The sequence below is a fragment of the Corvus kubaryi genome, unplaced genomic scaffold (genome assembly GCF_017639235.1).
Source record: "Corvus kubaryi isolate FWS band 111438036 unplaced genomic scaffold, C.kubaryi_AGA036_p1.0 37398, whole genome shotgun sequence".
In the NCBI taxonomy this organism is placed as follows: domain Eukaryota; kingdom Metazoa; phylum Chordata; class Aves; order Passeriformes; family Corvidae; genus Corvus; species Corvus kubaryi.
In genome coordinates this window covers 6,108,880-6,132,042 of record NW_024581137.1, presented here as the reverse complement: position 1 = coordinate 6,132,042, position 23,163 = coordinate 6,108,880, and the positions used below count along the sequence as shown (strand labels likewise).

The following is a 23,163-nucleotide window of genomic DNA, read 5'->3' as shown; positions in this document are numbered from 1 at the left end:
AGATATACGTAACAGGAGTGATAACACTTTTTGTCCTTAATCTTGTTGCTTACTAGCTCAATTTTTCAACTCTTGCAGGAGTTGCACAGCTTAGGAAACTCAGCAGCTGTGAAATGATTTGTAAATTGATCACTTTCAGTTTATTCCCTCATTGCAAGTCCTACTACCCACCCTCTGAGAACTCTGATAGTTCTGTGTTTTATAGAACAGGGTCTAACAAGGGAGCTGTGAATCACAATTTAAATATTTCTTACTGTTAAAGGTTTTGACCCAAGATCATCATAATTCTGTCCCATTTTGAGGAAAAGCAGAAGAAAGAAATACCTGTGAGTTTATTGTATGGAAGTCTTTCTGTTGAGGCCTTTGCAAGGCACCCTTTGCAGAAATGCTTTGGGCTTCCCTTTAAATAACCTGTTCCCACACATAGAAGAAATCATATGTACAGATGCTACTGCTGCAAAGGCTGATATCCATGAATGGAAGCAACGCGAGGTAGAACTTTGAAGATCCCTGGTTGTTTTCCTCCAAAGAGCTGCTCATGACCAAAACAGATGTTGCTGCCACCCCTACTTTGCCTACAGCATGCCTGTAGGTTTCTGTGTTCCACCCAGCAATGACAGGTTTTCTGAGACCCATTCAATCAAAAGAAACTATGTAAAATTAAGAAATTTATCCTGTTTACTTAAAACCAAAACAAAACAAGGAAACCAGCAAAGATGTTTTGCAGTTGTTAGGAGTTATTTCAAGAATATTTCAAGAAGTCTTAGAAATGACCTTGAATAGCCTCCAATTTGTATATTTTGCCATTCCATGCAAATGCCTGTTCAATTATATTTTGCCTATAAAAAGCTCCCTTACAAATGTGTCCTCCTGGCACATCAGCCAGCATAGCTGCACTGCAGGCTGGAGCACTGCACCACCTGATGACAATTTGTGGCTATGGGCTATAAATTTTCTGCTGGGATTCACACTGAAATGTTACCCTTGAGTCTCTGAATTAGATTTTAACCTAAGGACACAGTTTTTATCCCCACTTCTTTCAAGAAAGAGCACTGCTATGATTGGCTGTGATGACGTTCTTCCTCTATACCCCACTTACTTCTTTACTGTGTGTTTTCCACACCAGTTTCTGGATAATACCTATTTGTCTAACTGTGAATTTTACCTGCAGGTACCCAGTCAAACAGCAGCTGCAGTGTCGGAGGATCCATGACTATTCTGCCAAACAGGAATGAACTCTCAAGTACGGACATCACTGTGTTGAACATGCTGAACAGGAGGGACAGCAATACTAGCACAATCAGTTCAGCCTACCTGAGCAGCCGCAGGTCCTCTGGAATCTCTCCTTGCTTCTCCAGCCGGAGGTCCAGTGATGCCTCCCAGGCAGAGGGCAGACCACAGAACGTGAGCGTTGCAGACTCCTACGACCCCATCTCGACAGATGCTTCCCGGCGCTCCAGTGAAGCGAGCCAGTGTGATGACCTACCAAGCCTTCTCAGCCTCACCCCGGCCCAGCAATACAGGCTGAAAGCTAAATATGCAGCAGCTACTGGTGGACCCCCACCAACTCCACTGCCTAACATGGAGAGGATGAGCCTCAAGACAAGGATGGCACTCTTGGGTGACTGCAGGGAGTCAGGAGTATCTCCACTGCCTCCAGTGAATGCCCCTCGAAGATGTAGTGATGGTGGGGCAAATGGTTACAGCAGGAGGCATTTTCTGTCTCATGAAACTTTAGGAAATGGGACGAGGAGAGCCAGTGATCCAGTCAGAATGGCCTCCGACAACCTCTCTGTTCCGAGAGTCCAGCATTTCAACAGTCTTAATAGCTTTAACCCTCCTGCTTTGCCTCCATCCATGGAAAAGCGCAACCTTGTTCTTCAGAACTACACCCGTTCTGAGGGTGGCGTCTTCCGCGGCTTCAGCTCCCCCTGTCCTCCAAGCATCAGCGAGAACATTGCCCTGGAGGCTGCTACAATGGAAGCAGGTGGCAGTCTGAATGATGAGGATCTCCTGCCAGATGACGTGGTCCAGTATCTGAATTCCCAGAACCAGGGCATGTACGACCACTTGTTGAACAATGTCCTAGACAGCAACAAAATGCACCACAGCTCAGTTTCAGGAAACAACAACCCCAGCAACTTTGACCAAGCCCCTCCACCGAGCAGTCAGCAGGCAGGTCCCGAGGCAAATAAGAGCGACTTGCCTATTCAGTGGAATGAAGTAAGCTCTGGAAGTTCTGACTTATCTCCTTCAAAGCTGAAATGTAGTCAGCGGTCAGCAGTGCAGCAGGCTCGGGCCTTCAGACTGTATAACAATATGATGGTTCAGCAGCAGAATCTGGAGAGAAGCAACATGGCCCAGCAGAATGGCTATCAGAACCTGGCAGAGAACAACACTTCCTACAATTTACAGCAAAACATGGCTCTTGGCAGCGGAGCTGGGAATTCTTTCAGCATGCAGTCCAACAAGCCTTACAGTGAAAGCATGGGCAGGCAAGCAATGATGTCTGGGGTGACAGACAATTCCTGTGGCATGGCAGTGCAAGGGCAGAAGCTGAGAATCAGCAACATGCCAGTGAATGGGAACCAGCAAAATTTCAGCCATCCCATGGCATCCAGCGATCAAACCACCAGTATGGCAAATGGGATGCAGAACAGGAATATGATGGAACAGCAATATTTGCAAAGCCAACCAGTTGGAGATGGCGTTCATTACCAGGGAGTCAATCAATCTGGTCAAATGATGCTAGGGCAGGTTAGTCCTACCTCACAAAGCAGCCTCTATCAAGGGCTGCAGTGTTGTCCACTCGTGTCTCACACCATTGGTAGCCAGCCTTCAGGTTTGTCAGTGGCCAAAAGTTACCAGTCATGCTCTAATTACAGCAGCAACAGACGGCAAAATGTGTTGAGAAACAACCTGTCCCAACAGCAAAGACACGTAGGTGATGGCAACCAGACGTACAGGGTAAACACCATTAAGACGGAAATGCAAGGTCAATCACAGCAGTTCTGCTCTAACATGCAGAATTACTCTGGTCAGTTATATGACCAATCCATGGGCTTTAGCCACCAAGCTATGAAAACAGGTTCTTTCTTTGGTTCAGAAGCCAACTGCCTGCTGCAGGGGACTGCAACTGAAAACTCATCCGAGCTTCTTTCTCCGGGGGCTAACCAAGTGTCAAGCACAGTTGACAGCATTGACAACAACAGTCTAGAGGGTGTGCAGATAGATTTTGATGCTATCATAGATGATGGGGACCATGTCAGCTTAATTTCGGGAGCCTTGAGCCCAAGTATCATTCAAAATGCCTCCCGCAATTCCTCACGCCTCACCACTCCCCGAGCATCTCTTACATTCCCAGCTATGCCTGTAAGCACAACCAACATGGCTATTGGGGACATGAGCTCTTTGTTGACCTCACTTGCAGAAGAAAGCAAGTTTCTTGCTGTTATGCAATAGACATGAAAAACAAAAAACACTTAGGAGATAACAGATGGAAAAAAAAAAGACTCATATTTTTTAGTTGTGTATGTATTTTAGCAATCTCATCTCACCTAAATGGGATGTGTTTCAAGTATATTCCTTTTATGGAATAAGGACTCTGAAAACCCTAAAGTGTTCTAGGGAGAAACTGTCTTCCATTTCAGTTTTGAATCAGTATTGCTACACCCATTCCCTGCCTTTCTCTCTTTCCTCTCTCTCTCACTCGTTTTGAATGTCTGTATGCTTCTTTTTTTTTCTTTTGTTTTTTAATTGTAAACCAATGTAAACGTGTGAAGTGCATGGGTTTTTTTGTTTTGTTTTGGGGATTTTTGTAAAAAAGGCCTGATGAAATGACTGGGGATTTTCTGTTACTCAAACGAAGCTAGACCTTGTAAAACTGTTGCAACTTTTCCCCTTGAACCTATAACCAGGCACAATGTGAAGTGAGCATACAGAGATGAAATCCTCTCTGGATGCACTGGACACATCACACTGAGGTGGAAGACCAGTTTAGAAATGCACTGCCATGGTACCCCTGGGCTGCAGTTTCAGAGACCTGGAGCACAAAAAGTTGGGAGGTTCAAGCAAATAAGAAATGTGAAAACCATCAGCCCTTTGATCTCTAGCAGAAGCTTTTTTCTACACACCCAGAGAGATAGCTGTCACTGCTTTGAATAATGATACTGAGATTGTGTAATGTTCAACCTATTTCAGAGGAAGGAGAGGACCAGAAAGCTGCTTGTAGTCCAACTCTCATCTTTTGCAATATTTGGTATTCTGGTTTTCAGCCTTCTTTTTAAAATGGCTGGATAGCAAAATTATGGGCATATGTAGTGACTTGGGTAGACTATAATCTTCCCATTGCACACCCCCTTTGTGGAGATACAATCAGGGTCTTATGAAGTATTTCATACAATGAAATAACAAAATAGCAGTATTTCATACTGGGGAATTCTTTTTTTTAATGAAAATTGTTGAGGTGTAATTTGCTGAGCCACTGGTTCTTATTTGCTGGAAGAACTGTGTGTACATCCCCTATAGCCAAGACAGCTCCATGGATACATACAGCTTCAAAAGCATCATGGGCATGACATGTAAAAGTAGAAAATGAATGGCTGGCCCAGTTCTCAGACTAGCCAAATAAATCAAAGCAGTTGCAAGCAATCTGCTAATCTTAAATGTTTTTCCACTGTGCCCAGGCTTTACAAAATTGAGATTTAAACTGCCATTAAAAATAGCAAAGAAATAAGGAGAACAGCAAGTATTCATAGATCACAGAATATTCTGATCTGGAATTATTATCAGGTCCAACTCTTCAGTGAATGGCCTGTATGAGGATCAAACCCACAACTTTGATGCTATTAGCACCATGCTCTAACCAACTGAGTTGTCTGGTAACTCATCAAAGCTCAGAGAGACCAACCCAGCTTCTTTCTCTCTCTCTCTTGGTGACACCACGTGCATTCAATTTCAAAGCAAGCCAGAGGGTCAATGCCCAGGCTCAGTTACACCCGCAAAAATTGAAACGAATGCACTGTGATCATGAAGCTACTCACTGGTGGAGGTGAATGGCATTTTGTTCTGTAAGCACTGGCTTGTTTTTGGCTCTGCTGGGCTCCATGTCTGCATCCCTAAACACACAGTGCTCCTGGATGAACAGGCTGGTGTGGGGAACAATCACAAGACCACGGTTTAAGTTCACCCACTCCTAGAAGCTGCATGGAGTTCCAGCCCTTGCAGACTTCTCAGTTAAATCCCAGTAGTGAAGTCCTACTACGGGATGTAAATTGTGCAGGCACTTACAGTCATGGATTTGATGTCTGTAAGGAGCTGGTGTTATAGTAGACATATAGTGAGAAGAGAGAGTATGGTCAGTTTTGAAACAGAGATAAACTTTAGCCCAGTCAAAATCAGAAGGTGACCTCTGTAGGCTAGAAAGCCATAGCATTTTTTTCCATTGTAAAGCAAAAGGTGAAATACCAGCTGATTCAGGACACGACGTTTGAGGAAATGTGTAGGAATGGAACCTCAGTAAAGTCGTCAGATAACATTAACAGCTGTTAGAGGATGGAGCTATAAATCAGTAGGAAAACATCATAGGAATCTGGTGCAGGGGCCATATTTGGGCTTATCACAGCACATACCAAAAGATTTGTACTGTGAGCTGGAATGTCAGAAATCAAAACAAATGCAAATATCCTACACCTTTTATCATGATCTAGCTCTTGTCTTTCTCTGTATCTTTAGCCAGCATTTCTTTCTTCCCCTCTCCCATGCACACATATTTGCTCATCCTGTGCTTTGCCATTTGCCAGTTCCTCTCCCAGCCTCCCTGCCCCTGACCAGCTATTACAGCCTGCCTGCAGTGGTCCCTGGGCTGCACGGCCAGTTGGGCCCAGCTCATCATGGCAAAGAACTGGTTTGCTGTGGCAGTGGGAGGAAGCTGCTCCCTGTTGCCCTCTCATTGCCCAAAGGCCCTGTAGAGACCTGCTGCCTGTACACAACCATCGTCCCTGCCCTGCTGCTGGGACAAGAAGGGATGCATCCCACTGGGCAGGTCCCCAGGGGCAGGGATGCTCCAGGGGCCAATGCTGTGCATTGCAGCGCTGGGATACAGCTCACAGCCCTGCAGAGAAGCAGCACTATAGGCATGAGGAAAGACTGTGCTGGACATGTTTCAGATAATAAACAGCCAATAACTGGCTGTTTATTAAAGCCATCAATTACATGTTTATAAACAACTTCAGCAGGGAGACTTATGACCAGCCTGGGAGTAGGTGGCTTGGGAGAGAAGTCTTTTATTGTTATGGAGCCAATACATTAACATACCCCAACCATCCTCAACTATTTTTTAAACTCAATTTTCCAGTTCATAATTGTATCTGCTGGTGCAATTGATGCTGGGAAGCTATTAACAGATGTGATCCATCAGAGCTTAGAGGGAGCCATTTATATTGCTCTGGGCTAAAAGGGACTGTTGGAGTAGCTAATTTGCCTTCCTGGGTTTGACAAACCTTAGTCACTCACTTATCCTTGTCTTGGGCCAAAAGTGTGTCTTGGCAGAAACCACATGCTCAAGAAAGGCATCCCATTTGATTTGGCAAAGCTGAAGAATCAGAAACTCCACTGTGTCTTCAGGGAGTTTGTTCAAATGATTTATCATTTTCACATTAAGTGTATGTGCCACTTATGTTCATGTGTCACTTTTCAGTTTCTAGTGTTTTCTCACGCTTTTCTGTTCTGTACTAAAGAGCCTGTTTTTTGGTACCTGTGAAGGTAGCAATACATCATAGCCCAGCTATCTTGGGTTTTGGTTCTGTTTTGATGAGGTAGACTGGTCTCTCTGAGCATGGCACTGTTACACTGGACACCAGCTTTCACTTGTCAACCTCCTCACCATATGGCAGTCTGGGGAAAGTCCCATCAACACTGGTGGGATGTGTTTACTAGCACCCCTCTACTCTTCCTCTTCAGTTACAGAGTCAAAGCTTGCTTTTGTGTATCTGGCACATCAGCTGATTTTTGCATAGCTGTTGGAAACCCACTGCTCACCCGAGAGTAGAAGAAAATGCACAAAATATCATGAATGTTCTATTTTTAAAGCATTGCAACCTAAGCCTAAATCACCATTTCTTCTAATGGCCCTTTGAGAGTCTTCCATGTTTGTTACTGTTGGCCTTGGACACGTCAGTAACACCCAGCCTGCCTGAAGTGTGAGTGTTTCTCCAGGCAGTTTTACTTTCCACAAAGTGGAAGTTGTCAGTGAAGAGTTTATCTGTCAGTTAAACCCAGGTGAAGGAAAGGTGTGTTTGCAGGGAAGTCAGTGGGCTTCCACATGGGCTTTTCTGGGGAGTACAATGGTCCCACACATCCACATGGCAGATGATGTTATTCTCTCCTTGGAGAATGGCCCCAAATGGTACGTGCATCAAGATGCTGGCTGGCTGCTCATTTCAGTCACTGCTTCTCCCACCCCTCAGTGAGATTGCTGGTTGGCTCACCCACATCTGTCCTGCAATGGCTTGTCCCCCTGAACAGCAGTGTTTATATTCTCGCAGTGTATGTGCCTTATTTTGCGTTGACCCTGTAAAAGAGAGGGACCAGGATGTGTTGCCAAATTTTCCTGATGAGGCTGTACTTGCCATTCAGCTAATAGCACATACCACTGTTAATAGGGTCTGAAATGTCTTGTAAACCTCTGGTATTCACGTGTTATTGTCCTTGGTTTGGTGGAATGTCTCCTATGGAACAGTTACTGTTGTCAGTCCTGCAGATGTAAGATAAAAATGTGTTGCTTTTTTTTTTTCAATTTTTAAATTTTTTTTTATAAAGCTTGTAATCCTTTTAAAAAAAAAAAAAAGAGAATGTGTAAATACATTTATGTACGGTAGGAATAGTGTTCAGCTGTAACAGACCTTAGTGGTCTTCATTTGATAAACCTGCAGTTATGATCTGATGTTTCTCAAGCCTTAGGTTGATCTGAAGGGTCTGTAGCACTGTGTACATATGAACTGTACTTCTGCTTGCAGAACCACTTAGCTTTTTTGTAACAAAGAAAAAAACTGTTTCTTACAATGTCAATAAAAACAAAAGCCTTTGTACTTAAGTTCTTAGCTTTCAGCTTCTGAAGTATCTCCTTGGGGGAGGGAGTTATTTTTTCATATGTCTGAAAAGCCTGGTTGCAATCAGCGCTTGTATCGCTTCCACTCAGAGCTGTTTTCTGCTCCCCAGACTGTTGCTTCACTCCATTCACAGTTTAAATACAGATGGGAAAACAAAACAGGGTGTTTACCTTCTCTCTGAAGAAAAATGGCTGACGGGTGTCGGGTGGAAAAAAAAAATGAAAATGCAGTGTCACACAGATAAAAGTGTTTGAAAGGAGGAGAGAGGCTGACCTGGTTAACGCTGCTGACGGAGCAGTCGGTTCAGAGGCCAAAGCCAAGGTGTGCTAAACTCTGGGCTATTCTATGGGGGCTGTGTTTCTATCCCTTGCTTGCCAGGGGTGTCTCACAAAGGCTTGCCCACCCATGAAGAAGCATGGCAAGGAGGAAGAGAAGTTCCCCTGGCTGGATTAATCTGTAGATGTCCACTCAAGTGGGTTACAGTGTGATCTGCAAAGAACTAGATGCAGTTATCTTCAAAGCTGTAATGAGTGCTCCTGTTGAGTACAGTTGTTATGGATGATGTCAAGTTAGTGGTGGCAAACAGTATAGAAAATATTGTCATGCTGCTTGGTCTTAAGGTGTGTGAGCTGTTCTCATTTCAAAGCCTTTTGTTTCCATTGCTGGTACCTTGGCAAGACCCAGACCACTCTGTTGAGCTGTCAGTGCTCAGCTTCTGCCTTAGTCCTTCCTCAGCCAAAGTAAGTGAGCCATTTCCCACGCAGAGGGAGGTAACTTTGCATTGTTATTTGCTCATGTTAACTTCTTTTTTGTGTGTGTCCTGTTTTGTTGGGTTTTGTTGTTCACCCTTCAGCTGTTATTAAGCTTTTGTCATTTGGCACAGGCCTTAAGGTTGAGGAGGGACAAAGGGTAGAATGGAGAGCTAAAGCCTAAAGCATACCCATCTGAGAAGCCAGTGAGGCAGGAGAGCCCTGGGAGTGGCCTGATAGGAATGAAGGAGACCCTGCAGTTTGAAAGGGAGGTTGATGGTGGCCATGGTCCCTTAGCTTATGTGCTGCAATCCAAAATTCTCCCAAAGTTTGGCAGTGCTTCAGCATCGGCTCACTTTGGGGGGTGGGTATGTGTGGCAGTGGTTTCCCCACAACTTCAGCCAACAGGAGGTCAGCAGCAGGGATGGAACAAGCCTCAGACAAAGACATGATGGACCAGCACAGAAGCGAGTAGGCCTGTGGGGACTGGGGAGTCAGTAGCAGGATCCATGCTGACCACAGATCATGGCTGTCAGGGGCTTAGAGCTGATCGAGGCATTTCTGAGCCTTACCAGCCGCCTGCAGGTAGTGGGAGGTAAAGGACTCCCACTTCTTACATACTAATGCAATGAAGTCCTGCACCCATGCACACCTGCAGAGCATTGTGCTAAACAAGTGTCAGTAGTGTTGCACATCTGCTGCCGTAAGGGAGCCCACACACCTGGACTGACAGCCCCTCTCTCTGCTCTGTGCACCAAACTTGCACCACTACCTCTACCTTTAACCAACCGCTGCATGCTCATCTTCCAGCTGGATCTCCTCCACCAGCTGGATCTGCTTCAGGATGAGTGTCAAGAGGGCAGGGGATGCCAAGGGGCCCCCTGTCCTGTTCAGCACCTTGGTTCGCTGTGTTGAGCGTGCAGATGAAGGTGCTGCCAGGTAGTGTGAGGTCAGGCAGCAAGGTTACAGCATCTCCAGAGCTGAGCACTGCTAGGGAAGGCCTGGGCTCCAGGTCGTATTCCTGGTCCTCCAGCCTGAACGTGGGATTGGGCTGATGAAAAACTATGCTCAAAGCTGCAGCCAGAGACAGGAGGACCTGTGTTGCCATGTGGTCAAGCTCAATATAATGCCAAGTTCTCAGGAAAATAAAAAATAGCGGGGCAGTTGTGGTTTGTACCATTCAAAATCAGCAGATGCTGTTGACCTTTAGTCTGTGCTTTAGTGCCAAGGCTGTAAATGAATTAATTTAATTCATTAATTTGGTCTCTTACTTCAGAAGGGCATGTACCCGGGAGAGAACTGTAGTTTGCAAAGCCTGAAAAAAATACAACAGAGATATACAGCATCAATCAGCAAGGGGGGAAGAAACTCCCCACGGTCCCCCAGTACCCTAAACGGGTGGCATGACATTACTACACTCAAACCCAAAGATGGGTAACACAAAAATCACCAATAATGCTACGGCCTGGCCTGCCGTGGTTGGGGATGAAGCAGGGGAAGAGCAGACAGCGTGGGCCCACAGTGCTGATGGAGTTACTGGGCTGGCTGGGTGTAAGTGATGGCACTGTAGGGCAGCCCAATGTAATTTTTTTCCTTTCCCAGTTTTTGTGGGCTCGACTGTGTAATCTTCAAGCTGCTTTTTCAAAGAGAGGGTAATGGGAAGGAGACGACTTGTTCTCTTCAGGCTGAAACACAAGCTATTTGTGTTAGGAACATGGCTTTGTTATATGATTAGTGCAATGGGAGCCCCTAGGCACCACTTCCCAGTACAAACAACTAGTATTAATAACTCATGTTAAAATTGCCTGCTATTTAATAACCTGGGCCTCTTTCCACCCCGAGAAGCACATAACTGCTTTGTGTTCCCACCATCTCCACCCGTTCTTCCCTCACTGGCTTTGGACTCTCCCTGCGCATTTCCCAGGAAAAAAAGGAGCAGGTTTGGGCAAGGAAGAAGGAAGAACTGATGGTGTTTGACAGGAATCCCTGCATCCCATGTCTGTGTACCTCCTTGCCCACCCCCCCACTGTCATGGCGTACTGCTCCTGCATCTGATGTGAGGCTGCTCATTGCTGCCATGTCTTGCAGTCTTGGTCCCCTGTTTTCACCCGTGTTCTGGGGATGGAGTGACCTATTTCATGCCTTGCCAAGGAAGCAGCCGCCCTCCCTCTGAGCTGCCCCAGCTGGCTGAGGCGTGATAGACCAACACTGTTACTCATGGGTGGGAGGCCCATGTGAGTCACGCTTCCCTTCGCCCCACACGCGGGGTGGCTGTGGCAGGAGAGCGGGGAGCAGAGAGCGGGACTGCACCCCGCGCATGGCCACGCACGGCAGAGGCACAGTTGGGCCCAGGCGGGAGCGAGAAGCAGTGGGTAGATCAGATGGTGATGAACCATAAACAGGATCGTTTCCCATGGGCTGGCTGAGCTGCTCCAGCCTTTGCCAGCAGCACTAGGATGGTTGTCAGGTCTGCGAGGCGGTCTCTAAGCCACCCTGCTCTGCAGAAAAACATTACTAATGTTCCCACGACCGGAGCAAGAGAGAAGAGACAAATAACTTGGACAGCAACATGAAACAGTGGCAAAAATCTGGAAGACAGAGGAGGAGAAAGGAAAAAAAGAAGAGGGTGGAAAGCTCTATAATGACTGAAAGAGCCCCAGATGGATACGAACAGAGAAAAGGCTAGAGACAGAAATAGTAGCACTAATGAGCTGAGCTGAACGACCCCACTCCTGCTGTACCTGAGCATCCTTCGCTGTCCTCAGAGCCCTGATGCTGCCAGCCCTGGGAGAGGAGGAGTGGGAGCAGGAAGCTGCTCAGACCTGGATGAACAGAAGCAATTAAGTTCCTATAGCAACGCTTCATAAAAAATCCCAAAGCAGAGGCACCTATAGGGCTGGGTAGAAAAAGGGTTGTGGCTCCAGGCAGCATCCCCCAAGGGAGAACCATGAGAAATGTGTGCTTCCTCATCCTGAGCATGGTTCCTACTGCACCTTTGCTGCTTGAAGACTTCCTGTTTCCATATATGAGCAGCCAGCCCTCCCAAGACATAGGAAAAGTTCACTTTGCCTATTTTGCCTTGAGGCCATTTTGTTTTGAAGACCTACAGCACATCTCACAGTGCCAAGGAATTGTGGCAATGTTTTCACTAGCAAATTTTTTTATCTGGACGCCTTTTCTGGGAAAAGGCAGATATATCTCATCCCTGTCATTGCTGACCACTTCAGCCTCCAGTCTTTACTGAAAAGCCTCCAGCTTTCAGTAAACTCCTTCATCTTTGTCTGTGGGATCCCATGGCATGGCATTGCTTAAATATGGCTTTTTGGATGGAGCTTCAAAGAAGAAAAAATGGTCTGCATCATCCTGCTTCAGAAGATGAACTTGAGCTCTCATCAGAAGTTTACAGATGTAAAAGAGGGCTAAAAACCCCCAAGTGATACCTTCTGTGAAAACAGTCATCAGGCACTGAACCCTTAGAGTTGTGTAGTTCAGTGGCAAAGGTCCCAGTGCCCATGGTGAGGCTGGGGGGTGGCGCAGCAGAAGCCAAGGGCTGCAGGGCTGCAGGGCTGCAGTAAGTGGCAAAGTGTGCTGCAGCATGTGTGGGCACTGGGCTTTGTTCCCTTCCAGAAGCAGTAAATCAAGCCGCTCTTTGCAGCCATCCAGGGAGAAGCAGCGTGGTTGGTCCCCCAAAGGGCTGCTGTCTCTTCTTCAGATCACCTTTGGAGCAGGCAAGCCGCTGATCCAGCTGGCAAGAGCTCTCCATTGGACACCATTACTAGGACACACCATGCCATGCTTAGCTTTTGTGGTAGGGAATTCAAACAATTCATGTCACTTTGAAGTTTGTGGTGCGGTGTCCCAGTCCAGGCCCACCATGTGGCCTCACTGCAGGCTGGCACAGAGTGAGCAAGCCCAGTGGCACAGCTCCTACACCTGCCCTGTATCCAGTCCTTTCCTTGGCTTGGATGCCTCTCCCTGCCCTTTCCTCCTTTTCTCAAGGCTGGGCTGTAGCATAGGGGAAAACCAAGAATACTGCATGCTATTTTTTCCTCTCCTTGGCTGGTCCCTTGGAGATTGCTGCTGTTTTCTCCCAATTACAGAAAATGCTTGAAGCTGTGCAGAGGCTTAGTCACACAGCCAGGGAGGCAGCAGTGCCTTTCTTAGCTCTGTGGAGTGCAGTCTTGAACCACTGTAGCACTTCTTGCTTACCCTTGTGCCCTGAGACATCTTAGGTTTCAATCTTAGGTTTCAACTGCTCTTCACCTGAGCTCTGCTTGGCATGGGCAGCTGGAAAATGCTGGGCTCCAGTTTAGCTGGAGCATTAGCAGAGAAAGGGAAAGCTGGAGCACCAGCCAACAAAATGTTATAGGGAATCCTCCTGCCCCCATCTCTGCTGATGCCGAGGCTAGGGCCTGGCTTTCCTGTTTGAAACAGGTGTGGGGGCTGGGGTTGCCTGCTGCAGGGTTGGCTCTGCCTTTAGCAGCTTCCATAGTTTCAGCAGCTTGTGTGCCAAGCTTTGCTTAGAAGCTCTGGTGCAAAAAGCCCCATTCTGCAGAAAGCCCACGAGAATACAAAATCCCCTAGGACTTTTCATTGTGGAGGAGAAGCTGGTCAAAACCAAAATCAACAGTCCTGAAGCAAATAGTGCAGGCTTTGATCTACTCAGTTAAATATGAGCCCTGATGAACTGGATCCTCCTCTCTTTGTGCATATTCTCAGACAAAGTATTTTTCTTCAAGAGAACAGGCTGCAGACTGGCAGGCTTTCTCTTCTGTCCTACACCAGATGATGAGTTTTATGACAACATTGTCCTGGCTTAAGTCATCCCATGCTTGGCTGGTCTTGTGCTAAACTTAAAAATGGAGAGCCTCAAAACCCCGAATGTTGTTTCCGGCGTGCCCTAGATAGCGGCATTGCTTAGATTTGCTGGTGCCACTGTGTTTGTTGAGCATAAGTATTTGGTCAGTCTTTTAACTGGTAAGTGCTGGTCCACTGCAATGAAAACATCAGATTTAGAGGAAGAAAAACAAAGGAAAAAGACAGCATTTAGTAATTTTAGAGACACCACATGCACTCAGCAAAAGTGGAACCAGCCCCGTTTCAGACTGGGGGTGTCCTTGAAAGCTGTAGCCATACATGAGCACTTCAGGGCTGGCTCTAGGGCCAGCTCTTCCTCCTCTGCCCAGGGACCATTTCATATGTTTTGCAATACAGCAGGGCTCCAAAAAGCACATCTGAAGCCCTCAGGAGTTGAGCACCACCGCTGCTCACCACTGGTACAAGGAAAGCTGGACCTTGGTGCCTGGCTTTTAGGTCCTTCCCCAGGTAGCACAGCTGGGATAGGGAGCTGACCTGTGCCACCCTGACCCTGGGTCTGGAAAACCCCAACTCCAGCTTAGGTCAGGGGAGGAACAAAGGAAAATCCTTCCTGAAAGGCAAACAGATGGCAAAAGTGAAACAATGAGCCAGTTGCTTACAAGGAAAACCCCCCAGCTGCTGTGTGGGTGGTGTGGGAGCACAGCCCCATGACTGCTGGGAAGTTGGGGCCCTTCTGGACAGCTGTGGGAGCCAGGGGCATTGCAGTGATGGTGTCCAAGGAGCACATGTCCTGCACAGCCTGGCCTGCCCAACCAGTTGCCATCCCTGCGAGTTAAAGGCAGCAGAGTTCTGGGATACCTGTGCAGAACCCATGTAGGAAGCAGCCACAGGATTTGACAGCAGGAGGGAAGGGGTTCACCTTGCCCCGTCCTTCCACCCAGGAGTGGGGCTGGGTACCTGGCTTGCACTGCAGTACTGCTTATTGTGCTGTCACATCTTGTTCAGTCTCCCACACCTCCTTGGCTCCATCACTTTGGCTTTCTAGCTTCTAATAATCCTCTTCCAGTATTTGATGCTTACCTCCGAGGACTCAGCAGTAACACTGTCTGCCCTGGATGTGTGTTTTCCCCTGGGCCACAGCTCACATGGTTGGAAGCAGCAGGGCAGGAACCATATTTATGCCTGAGGTCCCTATGCTGTATCAGCAGTCCAGTGCTGCCACACCGTGGGAATCATGGCTCATGTGTCGGACTGGCCTGGCTGCAGAGATATCCCACTTTGGGCATGCCACTCCATCCACTGGCTCTGCTGGGACCACTGTACCCCTATGAAGGGAGATTCTTAATTGACTGACAGGCTGTAATGCACAGTAGTGATGAGCTTCTTGCCCCCACCCTGGACTGGCTTCTGGTCTGCAGCCAAGACATAGAGCCATCACCTGTCGAGGCTTCAGTCATGTTCCTAGGGCTGAGACCTCTCCAGCTTCCACCACCACTTTCCTGCCTTCCTTTTTGGATGGTCAAACACCAGGTAGAGTAAATCCCACTGAAGCATGGAAAAAGGTGGTGTAGAAGTCTGGCTGAGGAACACGTGTGTCATTTTGCCCTGCCATCACCCTTCCTCCCTGGAAGCATCGAAACAAGTGAATGAGGCATACCAAGAAAGCCCCCTGCTGCCTTTCAGTAGCAGGAACAGCAGTGACTCTGCCTCAAAGATGAATTTGGCAGCCATGTAAAAGATTTTTGCATATGCTCTAAACAGTACTTGGATGGCAAGTAAGGACAAACACAGCTTTGCCCTTGGAAGCAAACTATCTGATGTGGCTGCTGGTGCAGGTAATTAATAGCAACTGCTTTATGTAAAGCAGCAGGAGGATCAGTCCATTTTCCACAGCTCCTAAACTGACCCCGTGGTGGCACTGCCATTGGGACAGAGGGCCCATGGCTAGAGCACCAGCACTGCTCACAGCAATGCCCACAGCACAATCTGCAGCCTCTTGCTGAGCTGCACAGTGCTGCCCTCAAAGAAAAACCACCAGCCATGGCCAGCTAAGCTTGGGAAGGCTGATGGGCCAGCAGCCCAAAGCAGTGTGGAGTTTTCCATGGTCAGTTATTGTGCTGGCATGGCCAGAAGCTGCTATTATTAGATGGCATATGAATCACCCACACACGACTGGAATTAGCAGCCTCAGCCCGAGCTGAGCTGGGCACTTATTGGAAAAGGCTCATTTAAGCCCAGCCAAGAGACAAAAGAGGACAGGGCTCAGAGAAATCACTTGCCCAATGCCCACTTCAGCCCTGGCTGCCACCTCTACCAGCTGAGAAGGAAGCACCAGCTCTGGGGGTCTCCCATGGCCCTGATGGCCAGGGGAAAGGAAGGATCAAAGATCCCTGTTCATGCACTGCCAACCCCACGCAAAATATAGCAAGAGAAGAAAAACTATGGGGGATACAATCTTAAATCATGATCTGATGGGGTTGGTTAAAAGGTCACAGCCTGACGAAATGTACAGGTGCAGGGCTTACAGCTGCCGTGCCTGTGCCTCAGCCTGGTCTGCTGCAAAGCGACATCAATGCGCAACACAAACAGATGCTGAGCAGGGTAACAGGGCTCTGTGGCTATAGGGCCCAAACTGGCAGATTACTGGGAACTCACTGGGTGCAGAGCAAAAGAAAGAAAAGAGGGAGCTGGAAACATATTTATGTTTCTGGATGGGAAAACACTGACGCCCTTGGATTCCTGTTTTGACTCATTTAAGCCTGGAACTGCAATAAGACAGCCCAGTAAGTAACATACCTTGTAAGAATTGCAGCTGCTAAAGTTTTCCTTCAGTGTCATCACTAGTCATTTTCCCCATGTTGTTCCTCATTTACTCTTTCGCAAATGAGATAAAGTCCAGTCTCCATGTTCTCTTGTATGGTTGTGAATCAAATGCATCAGCAATGAAGTTCAATCACCAGAGCTGTGCTGTGAGCTTGCTTCACCCTGAGCTTTTCCTACCAAAATTAAAATAACATACCATGTCATCTTTTCACAGGACATGAAATAGAATTTCATATGCATTGCAAAGTCACACCAAGGCACATTGTGAAGAGTGGTGGAGTGAGTATACACCATTTCTTATAGCCTAACAAAGGAGCTTTTATTTAATAATGAACTATTACAGCACAGTACAAAGATTTGCTTTGTTCAGTGACTAGAAATTGTTTGCAGATTTTTCCAGCCACGGGGAGCTGACAGTTCACTTAGGAAATCAATTCTTAAAGCTAGAGTGCCCACATGCCTGTTTGGCTCTTGGAGCACTGCAAGCCCAGAGCTGCACAGGGTCCAGTCCAGCTCCCTTTTTCCATGCACTGAAATAGTGAAACATTTTTGGATATATTTCTTGGTGGAGAAGGCAAATCCATGGTTTCAGCTGTTTCTCCCTCATCACCCTCAGGAAAGCTTAAAGCTTCTAATCCATACTACTGAGAGCAAGGGATGAGAGGATGAACCTGAGAGCAAAATTGTAGGAGCTGGTTGCTTCAATGTGAGGCAAACACACCATACAGGTGCCACAGAGGGCTCAACTGTGTGTGGGGTGGATTCTTAGCTCTCTGAAGCAAAAAATAAAAATATCCATGTCCTGGTAGAGATGATAGTTAGAAAACAAGGTGTACAAGGACTGGGGTGATGCACTACATTGAGGAAGAGTTTCCACCCAAGCAGAGCTAGGCACTGTCAGAAAAGAACTGGGATTTTCTCCCCTTCCAATCTTTTCCTCTACTTCTATTAATAGGCATTAGGACCAATGCAGCCATGGGGTGCAGGCACACAGGATCTCTGGGAAACCCATCCCATGCATTAGCATCTCTGGTGAGGGAGGTGATGATCCGGGACAGCTTGTTTTGATCCTGGAGCAGGTCAGATTGTGCCTCTTGGCTCAAACACACAAGTCACACAGCCAGGGAGTTAATGAATGAGAAGAAAAGATAGCTCTTTGTCCCAGAGAGGGATTGTGGCTGGTGGGAGGGAACAGGAACCGGCATTCACCCAGGGCTGTACCGGCAGCCACTCCACCATGGGGGTAATGCAATTACCAGGCTATTTTCTCATCATGTACCTTTAACCATTTTATTTTTACCCAGTGAGCCTCTTGTAGAAGGGTGAAGGAGCAGGAACAGGAGTGTGCTTGGCCCTTTAACTCCAAGTGAGGGCACTTAATGAACATACTTCTCCTTCCTTACCAGCCAGCTTTCCCAGAAGTATCAGAGCACAGAGGAAGGAGCTGCCTTGATACCAAATCCTTTGGCAGGTTTAAAGGCACCAGAACGACAGTTCTGCCTGTCAGCTAAAGATATCTGAAAAGTCGCAGCACAAATTGTCCATGAGCATCTTGCTGAGACTGAGGAGCCTAAGTCCTGAGTTCAGGAGAGGTACTAAATTCTCTAACATCAGCTTCTGAAGACTTCCCCTCTTTAGGTCTTTCCAAAGAACATAATGTGCAAGTGCAGGTATATACATATACACACATGTTCATTTGTTTGTCTATTTTTAAGCAAATTAACTCACTTTTCTGCTTTTTTCCTGGGAGGGAAACTAAAATCCCCTAGGGCGCCAGCCCCCCTCTGTAGCCAACAAACTGCAGCAGGGAGTTGGAAACTTGGCATTTGGCCCATGCATTAGCTGCAGGTTAGTGCTGAGCAGAACCAGTTGCAGCAGATCTGAACAGCCTCATGCCTCCTCCGCGCTTTACTTTGTTCTGCCAGGCTCCGCCATAATTTCTGCACATCACCTCTGGTAAATGCAAAACCAGTGTTAGTAAATAGGTTTGTTGCACATTGGGATGCAGTGGTAAGGAACTTCACAAATGCAGCTCCCCATGGCATCACTTAAGCTTCTGTTTATCTTTCAATGGTGCAAAAAGAAAAGAATGGGAGGGGGAATTGACTTGAAGTAGCTTCATCTAACCATTTATTCACCTTGTGTGCAGGCCTCACACTCTTACTCATGGGTTACAGCCATGGGAGCACATAAGATTTTCAGGATCCTCAGCACAAATCCCTCAAGAGAGGAGCTGGTTCATGACATGCTCAAAAGCATTCTTGTTTCATTACTTTTCTCATCAGATAACAACATAACTTCATTGCTGCTTCTGGCTATCTCTACACTTCCTTTCCCTATGTGTCCCTGAAGCACACATTGCATTGGAAATGCTCCTGTTTTGACAGACAGCTCAGCACGAAACCAGGCAGCCAGGAAAAGGACACGGCAGAGCTGAGCCAGACTCCCCTGGTGCTCTACAGGGATCTGAAGATGGGCCTGCTGTACTGAAGTCTGGAAAGGACAACTGGGAAGGAAAGCGGGGCTGGGAGTGGGGAAGTAACTGGTCACACAGCAAGTTGCAGTGGGGTCAGGAGGGCAGTAACTTTTTCCTGCAAACAGAAAAGCAGAGGTACCTGATCTGGCTCAAAATAAACATAGTCTTGGCACTAGGGCAACATCCCACGGTAAGTTTTATAGGCATTTTTCTTAGGCCATTTCTTCTCCAGCACTGCGCTCCTTGCATCCTTTCACACAGTGAAATAAGCTGTGGGTGAGACAATTTACCCCACTCTGCTGTGGTTACTCAGCATTTGCTGGCAATGCCCTCATCGCAGCTTGGCCCTTTGGTCCCAGATCAAATAATTGATAAAGGATAAGCTTTCTCTAACTTACAGACCTACACATGGCCCCTTCATTGCAGCTCCTTTTAAAAGCAAAGAGAAATGGGCATGATTTGCCTGACCTGTTCTAGACACTGAAATGAGGAGGGGTGACTCATAGCTGTGCCTATGCTTCCCTACATTCTCCCCCATAAAGGGAGTCTAATGTGACTAGCTTAGATGGAGGCATCTATGTTCAGTCAGATGAATCCCACCCAAAGTGACTGCAGCTGCTGGAGGAATGTGAGCTTTCCCAAAATCACTTCTCTTCCTTCCCCATAGTTTTGGGGCAGAGAGAATTATTTCAGCTTATGAGTCCTTGAAGGATTCCTTGGAATTTACACACAATCTGCTCAGAAGGATGTGTGTCTTCTTGCATCAGGCCTGAATACAGTTCAGCAGACTGTGGAGGTTCCAGGCAACAGGGCACTCAGAGGGCAATGCAACACTGGCGTTATCACGCACTCTGCTAGCAGGCAGCCTTAAAATGGAAAAAGCAAAGACAGTAACAGAAGGAGCATCCAAGACATCTCCTGGGTTTGAACAGCTACTAAGTTGGCCACATCCCAAGAGAAACAACTTCTGCTTTGTCCCCTGGCTCCTACCCTTACCTCCGCCTTCCTCTTTTCCTTCTGCTTTCTTCAGTCATCTCCCTCCTGAATATAAACTTTTGGGAGGCTTATTTCCTTGCACCTGTTTCTGCTGTGATGTAACTGTGGTAATAACCACTGTTGGACATGTTTCTTGGTTTGGGGTTGGTTTTTTTTTTGGTTTTGTTTTTTATTTTGTTTTTGGTTTTGTTTTTTGGGGTTTTTTTTTTGTGCGTTTTATTGCATTATGGTTATATTTAGAAATGGGCTCAGACCAGAGCTGTGCAAGAGGCACACTCCCATGGTTTGGGAAGAGCTGAAGCAAGAGTCAGATCCCTTCAGCTCAGCTGGCCTTCCTCTTACTAAAGTACAGATCCAAAACCCAAGGTCAAGCTGGAGAAGTTCAAATACAGGTTGCAGTGCAAACTCTGTAGGTGAGCCCAGTCTGTAGTTGTAGTGGGATAAAGAAATGTGAAAAGACTTAAATTCTACCTTAGCATGTGCTTTCTGCACTCCTTGATGGAAAGAAAGCAATTAAGGAAGGCTGGGAAAGCCAACTGCTGCCTTGCCTTCCAGAAGCAGCAAATAAGACAACAGAGAGATAAAAGTTAATGTCAGTAATAATGGTGATGATAATGATGATGATAACATAGGACTTCTGTCCCTAGGTGCCCTTAATCTCTCTCCATGTATTTTAAGATCTCATGACCTTTATTTGCAGAAGAAACTGCATACTTGGACCTGTTGTTTGATATGACCTGATGCTTTCTACAAAATCATGTTTTGACCCCCAGCTCTCACGGTTCAAATCGAGCCTGTTGTGAACAACTGGCAAGAGCTCCCATGCTGCTCAGGGCAGTCAGCAGTGTCAGCACTGAGCCAGAAGGCTTCAGACAGACCAAGACACCCCAGTTCTCTGAAAGCAAAGCTGCTTGGTGCCACATAAAAAAACTAGAAAAGACCAAAGCAGAGAACTGGCTCATGCAATGTTACCAAGGAATTTTCAATTCTGAGGCAGGGCAATGCTCAGCAAATCCTCACAGAAGTGGCAGCCACAGACAGGGCCATAGGCAGGTCCCAAGGGGACAGAGATATGCTGCATCATCTCACAACTCCAAAGCATTTACCCACATCTATGTCCGGTGCTTCCAGAGACACCCAACAATGCACTACCTGTGGCCCAAACCCTGAAAGCTGGTGGTTGGGCACCATCACTGTCTCAGTGCAGAGCTGCATCAATGAGCAAATTGAGGCAAATGTAGATTTTTTTTTTTCACCACCCTGACAGAAAGGAACTGGAATAAGAACTGAGAGGTAATAATTTCAGTCGAATTTTACACACACATTCTGGAGAGTTTCTGAGTTTCTGTCCTGCGGTGGACTCAGGCATGTCTGTAAAGGAAACCCCCTGAGGTGATTTTACCATCTCCTGACTGTTCAGCATTACCCACCATTAGGATGGACGGTTTCACGTCTCAGCTGAATTAGAGTCACTTCAGTGGACCCTTATTGCACTGCTGTGATCCAGCATTACAAAGACATAACAAACCTTGCCTTAGAAAAGTTGTCTGGATCGCACACTTTAACCCTAATAAAGGCTTTTATATTCCCAGCCTCTTTCCACAGCATTCCAGTGACCATGCAGGAATTCCCAGCCACTATATCAGTGGTCCTCCACAATGTTTCTTCTTTCTCACTGAGGTGTGGACACAGTGAGACCACCTGGTGCTGCAGCCCAGGGATGCTCCTGCCAATGTTTCTGCCATCCCCAAGTCCTATTATTTGCTTCTAGGTTCCCAGAGTCAGCTGAGGCCTCTTAGCCCCATTGAACCAGTGGCTATAGTGCAGGCAGTTACCACAATGACCCCATAATCCTGTTTTCCAAGCGGAGTCTCCTCTACTGTAGGTACAGCCTAAACTCTTTGTTCCCAGATGTATTACTTTTCATTTAGCTAAATTAAAACACATTTTCTTGGATTGTGACCATTCAGCCAGCAATTCCGATCCCTCTGTAACTGTAAACTATCCTTGCCATTATTTACTGGGCTGCAGGTGGACAGACTGAAACACTAGCTCTGCACAGGCTGCCCCCATTCAGTTCAGTGAGCTGTTGATGCTGTACAATAGTGACAACCATTTTGGTGTCTGGGGAGAAGATTATTTCATGACTGACTCTTTCAGCTGAAATATTCAGCTCTTCTGAGATTTGGGAGCACATTTGGGATTGCTGAAGGAGCAGCATGTTTTTCTCCACAGCCTGTCTCATCATTGAATGATAACCTCTCATCGCCTCCCTCTCTTCATTTCCTTTGTATATGGAAAATCACAGATAAGAAAGAGAGAGAGAAGGAAAACAGATTTACTTCATTAATTTATGCTCCGAGTCATGCAATGACAGAGCCACTGAACTGACATCAACCCCTTTCCTGTCCACCCCACCACAGCTGAATCCTGCCCCAAGCCATGTAATGTGGCCAAATAGAGAAACTGTGGCATAGGAAAGATGAAAAATCTAATTGTCACCTTCCATGCTAATGCACACAAACTGCTGCAATGAGGTTTCCTTTACAGCTCCTGGTACAATGTAGGAAGGTAGAGGTCTGGAAGACCTCTCCATAGCAATTCTAATGCTTTAAAGCAGTTACACAGAAATTACATACATTTATTGGATAAATACTTTTTTTTTAATCCTCTCTATGTCCACAACATATCTGACAACAGGAAAAGTATTCTTTCCATGCAACTCCAGTAAGGTCAACAAACTTATCCTAGGAATGAGTTTAATGACATTTGCATCAGAAATACCCTGCAAAACCATTACTGCTAACAGTTCTGTCTCAGTGTGCAGGCGCACCAGCTCCTTCACCCTCCCAGTGCTGCATAGCCTGAATATCAGATATCTGAAAAGATGACATGGCTTTTCAGCTCTTCTCCTGGGCTATGGCACAGAGAAGCCATACAGATCAGGCAATCAAACAATACTAAGTGATCTACCAGAGGTTAGATCCTGTTCCTGTAGGATGAGCTAGCAGGTCAGGGAACTCGCCCTCTGTTTGTGACAGAACATTAAGCTATTTCCCAGGAAAATCATCCTCCTATGACTACATCTAAACAGTAGCACTAGCAGGAAACATACAGCCTTACAGAGCAGGCTTTAAACAGTCCACACTGCATTCGCTCAGCCAGAGATGCATCCCAGCCGTGGCATGTGGCT

General features: G+C 46.7%; 1 protein-coding gene and 1 long non-coding RNA gene across 6 annotated transcripts in view; one reads left to right on the top strand and one right to left on the bottom strand.

The window, feature by feature from the left end:
- GLI3 (GLI family zinc finger 3) overlaps nucleotides 1-8,092 on the top strand; it is a 207,164-nt gene extending 199,072 nt beyond the window's left edge. For all 5 annotated transcript variants that reach the window (XM_042043326.1, XM_042043323.1, XM_042043325.1 and 2 more), the window contains one exon: nucleotides 1,172-8,092. In XM_042043326.1, coding sequence (XP_041899260.1) covers nucleotides 1,172-3,462 — 2,291 coding nt within the window. In that variant the 3' untranslated portion in view covers nucleotides 3,463-8,092. The remainder of the gene's footprint in view (nucleotides 1-1,171) is intronic.
- Nucleotides 8,093-8,185: 93 nt separating this feature from the next.
- On the bottom strand, nucleotides 8,186-16,666 carry LOC121671501. Its single transcript, XR_006018532.1, has 3 exons — nucleotides 16,472-16,666; nucleotides 14,756-15,000; nucleotides 8,186-11,679 (listed from the first exon to the last, which is right to left on the bottom strand). It is a non-coding gene; the product is annotated as an uncharacterized LOC121671501 (long non-coding RNA).
- Between the last annotated feature and the right edge of the window lie 6,497 nt (nucleotides 16,667-23,163).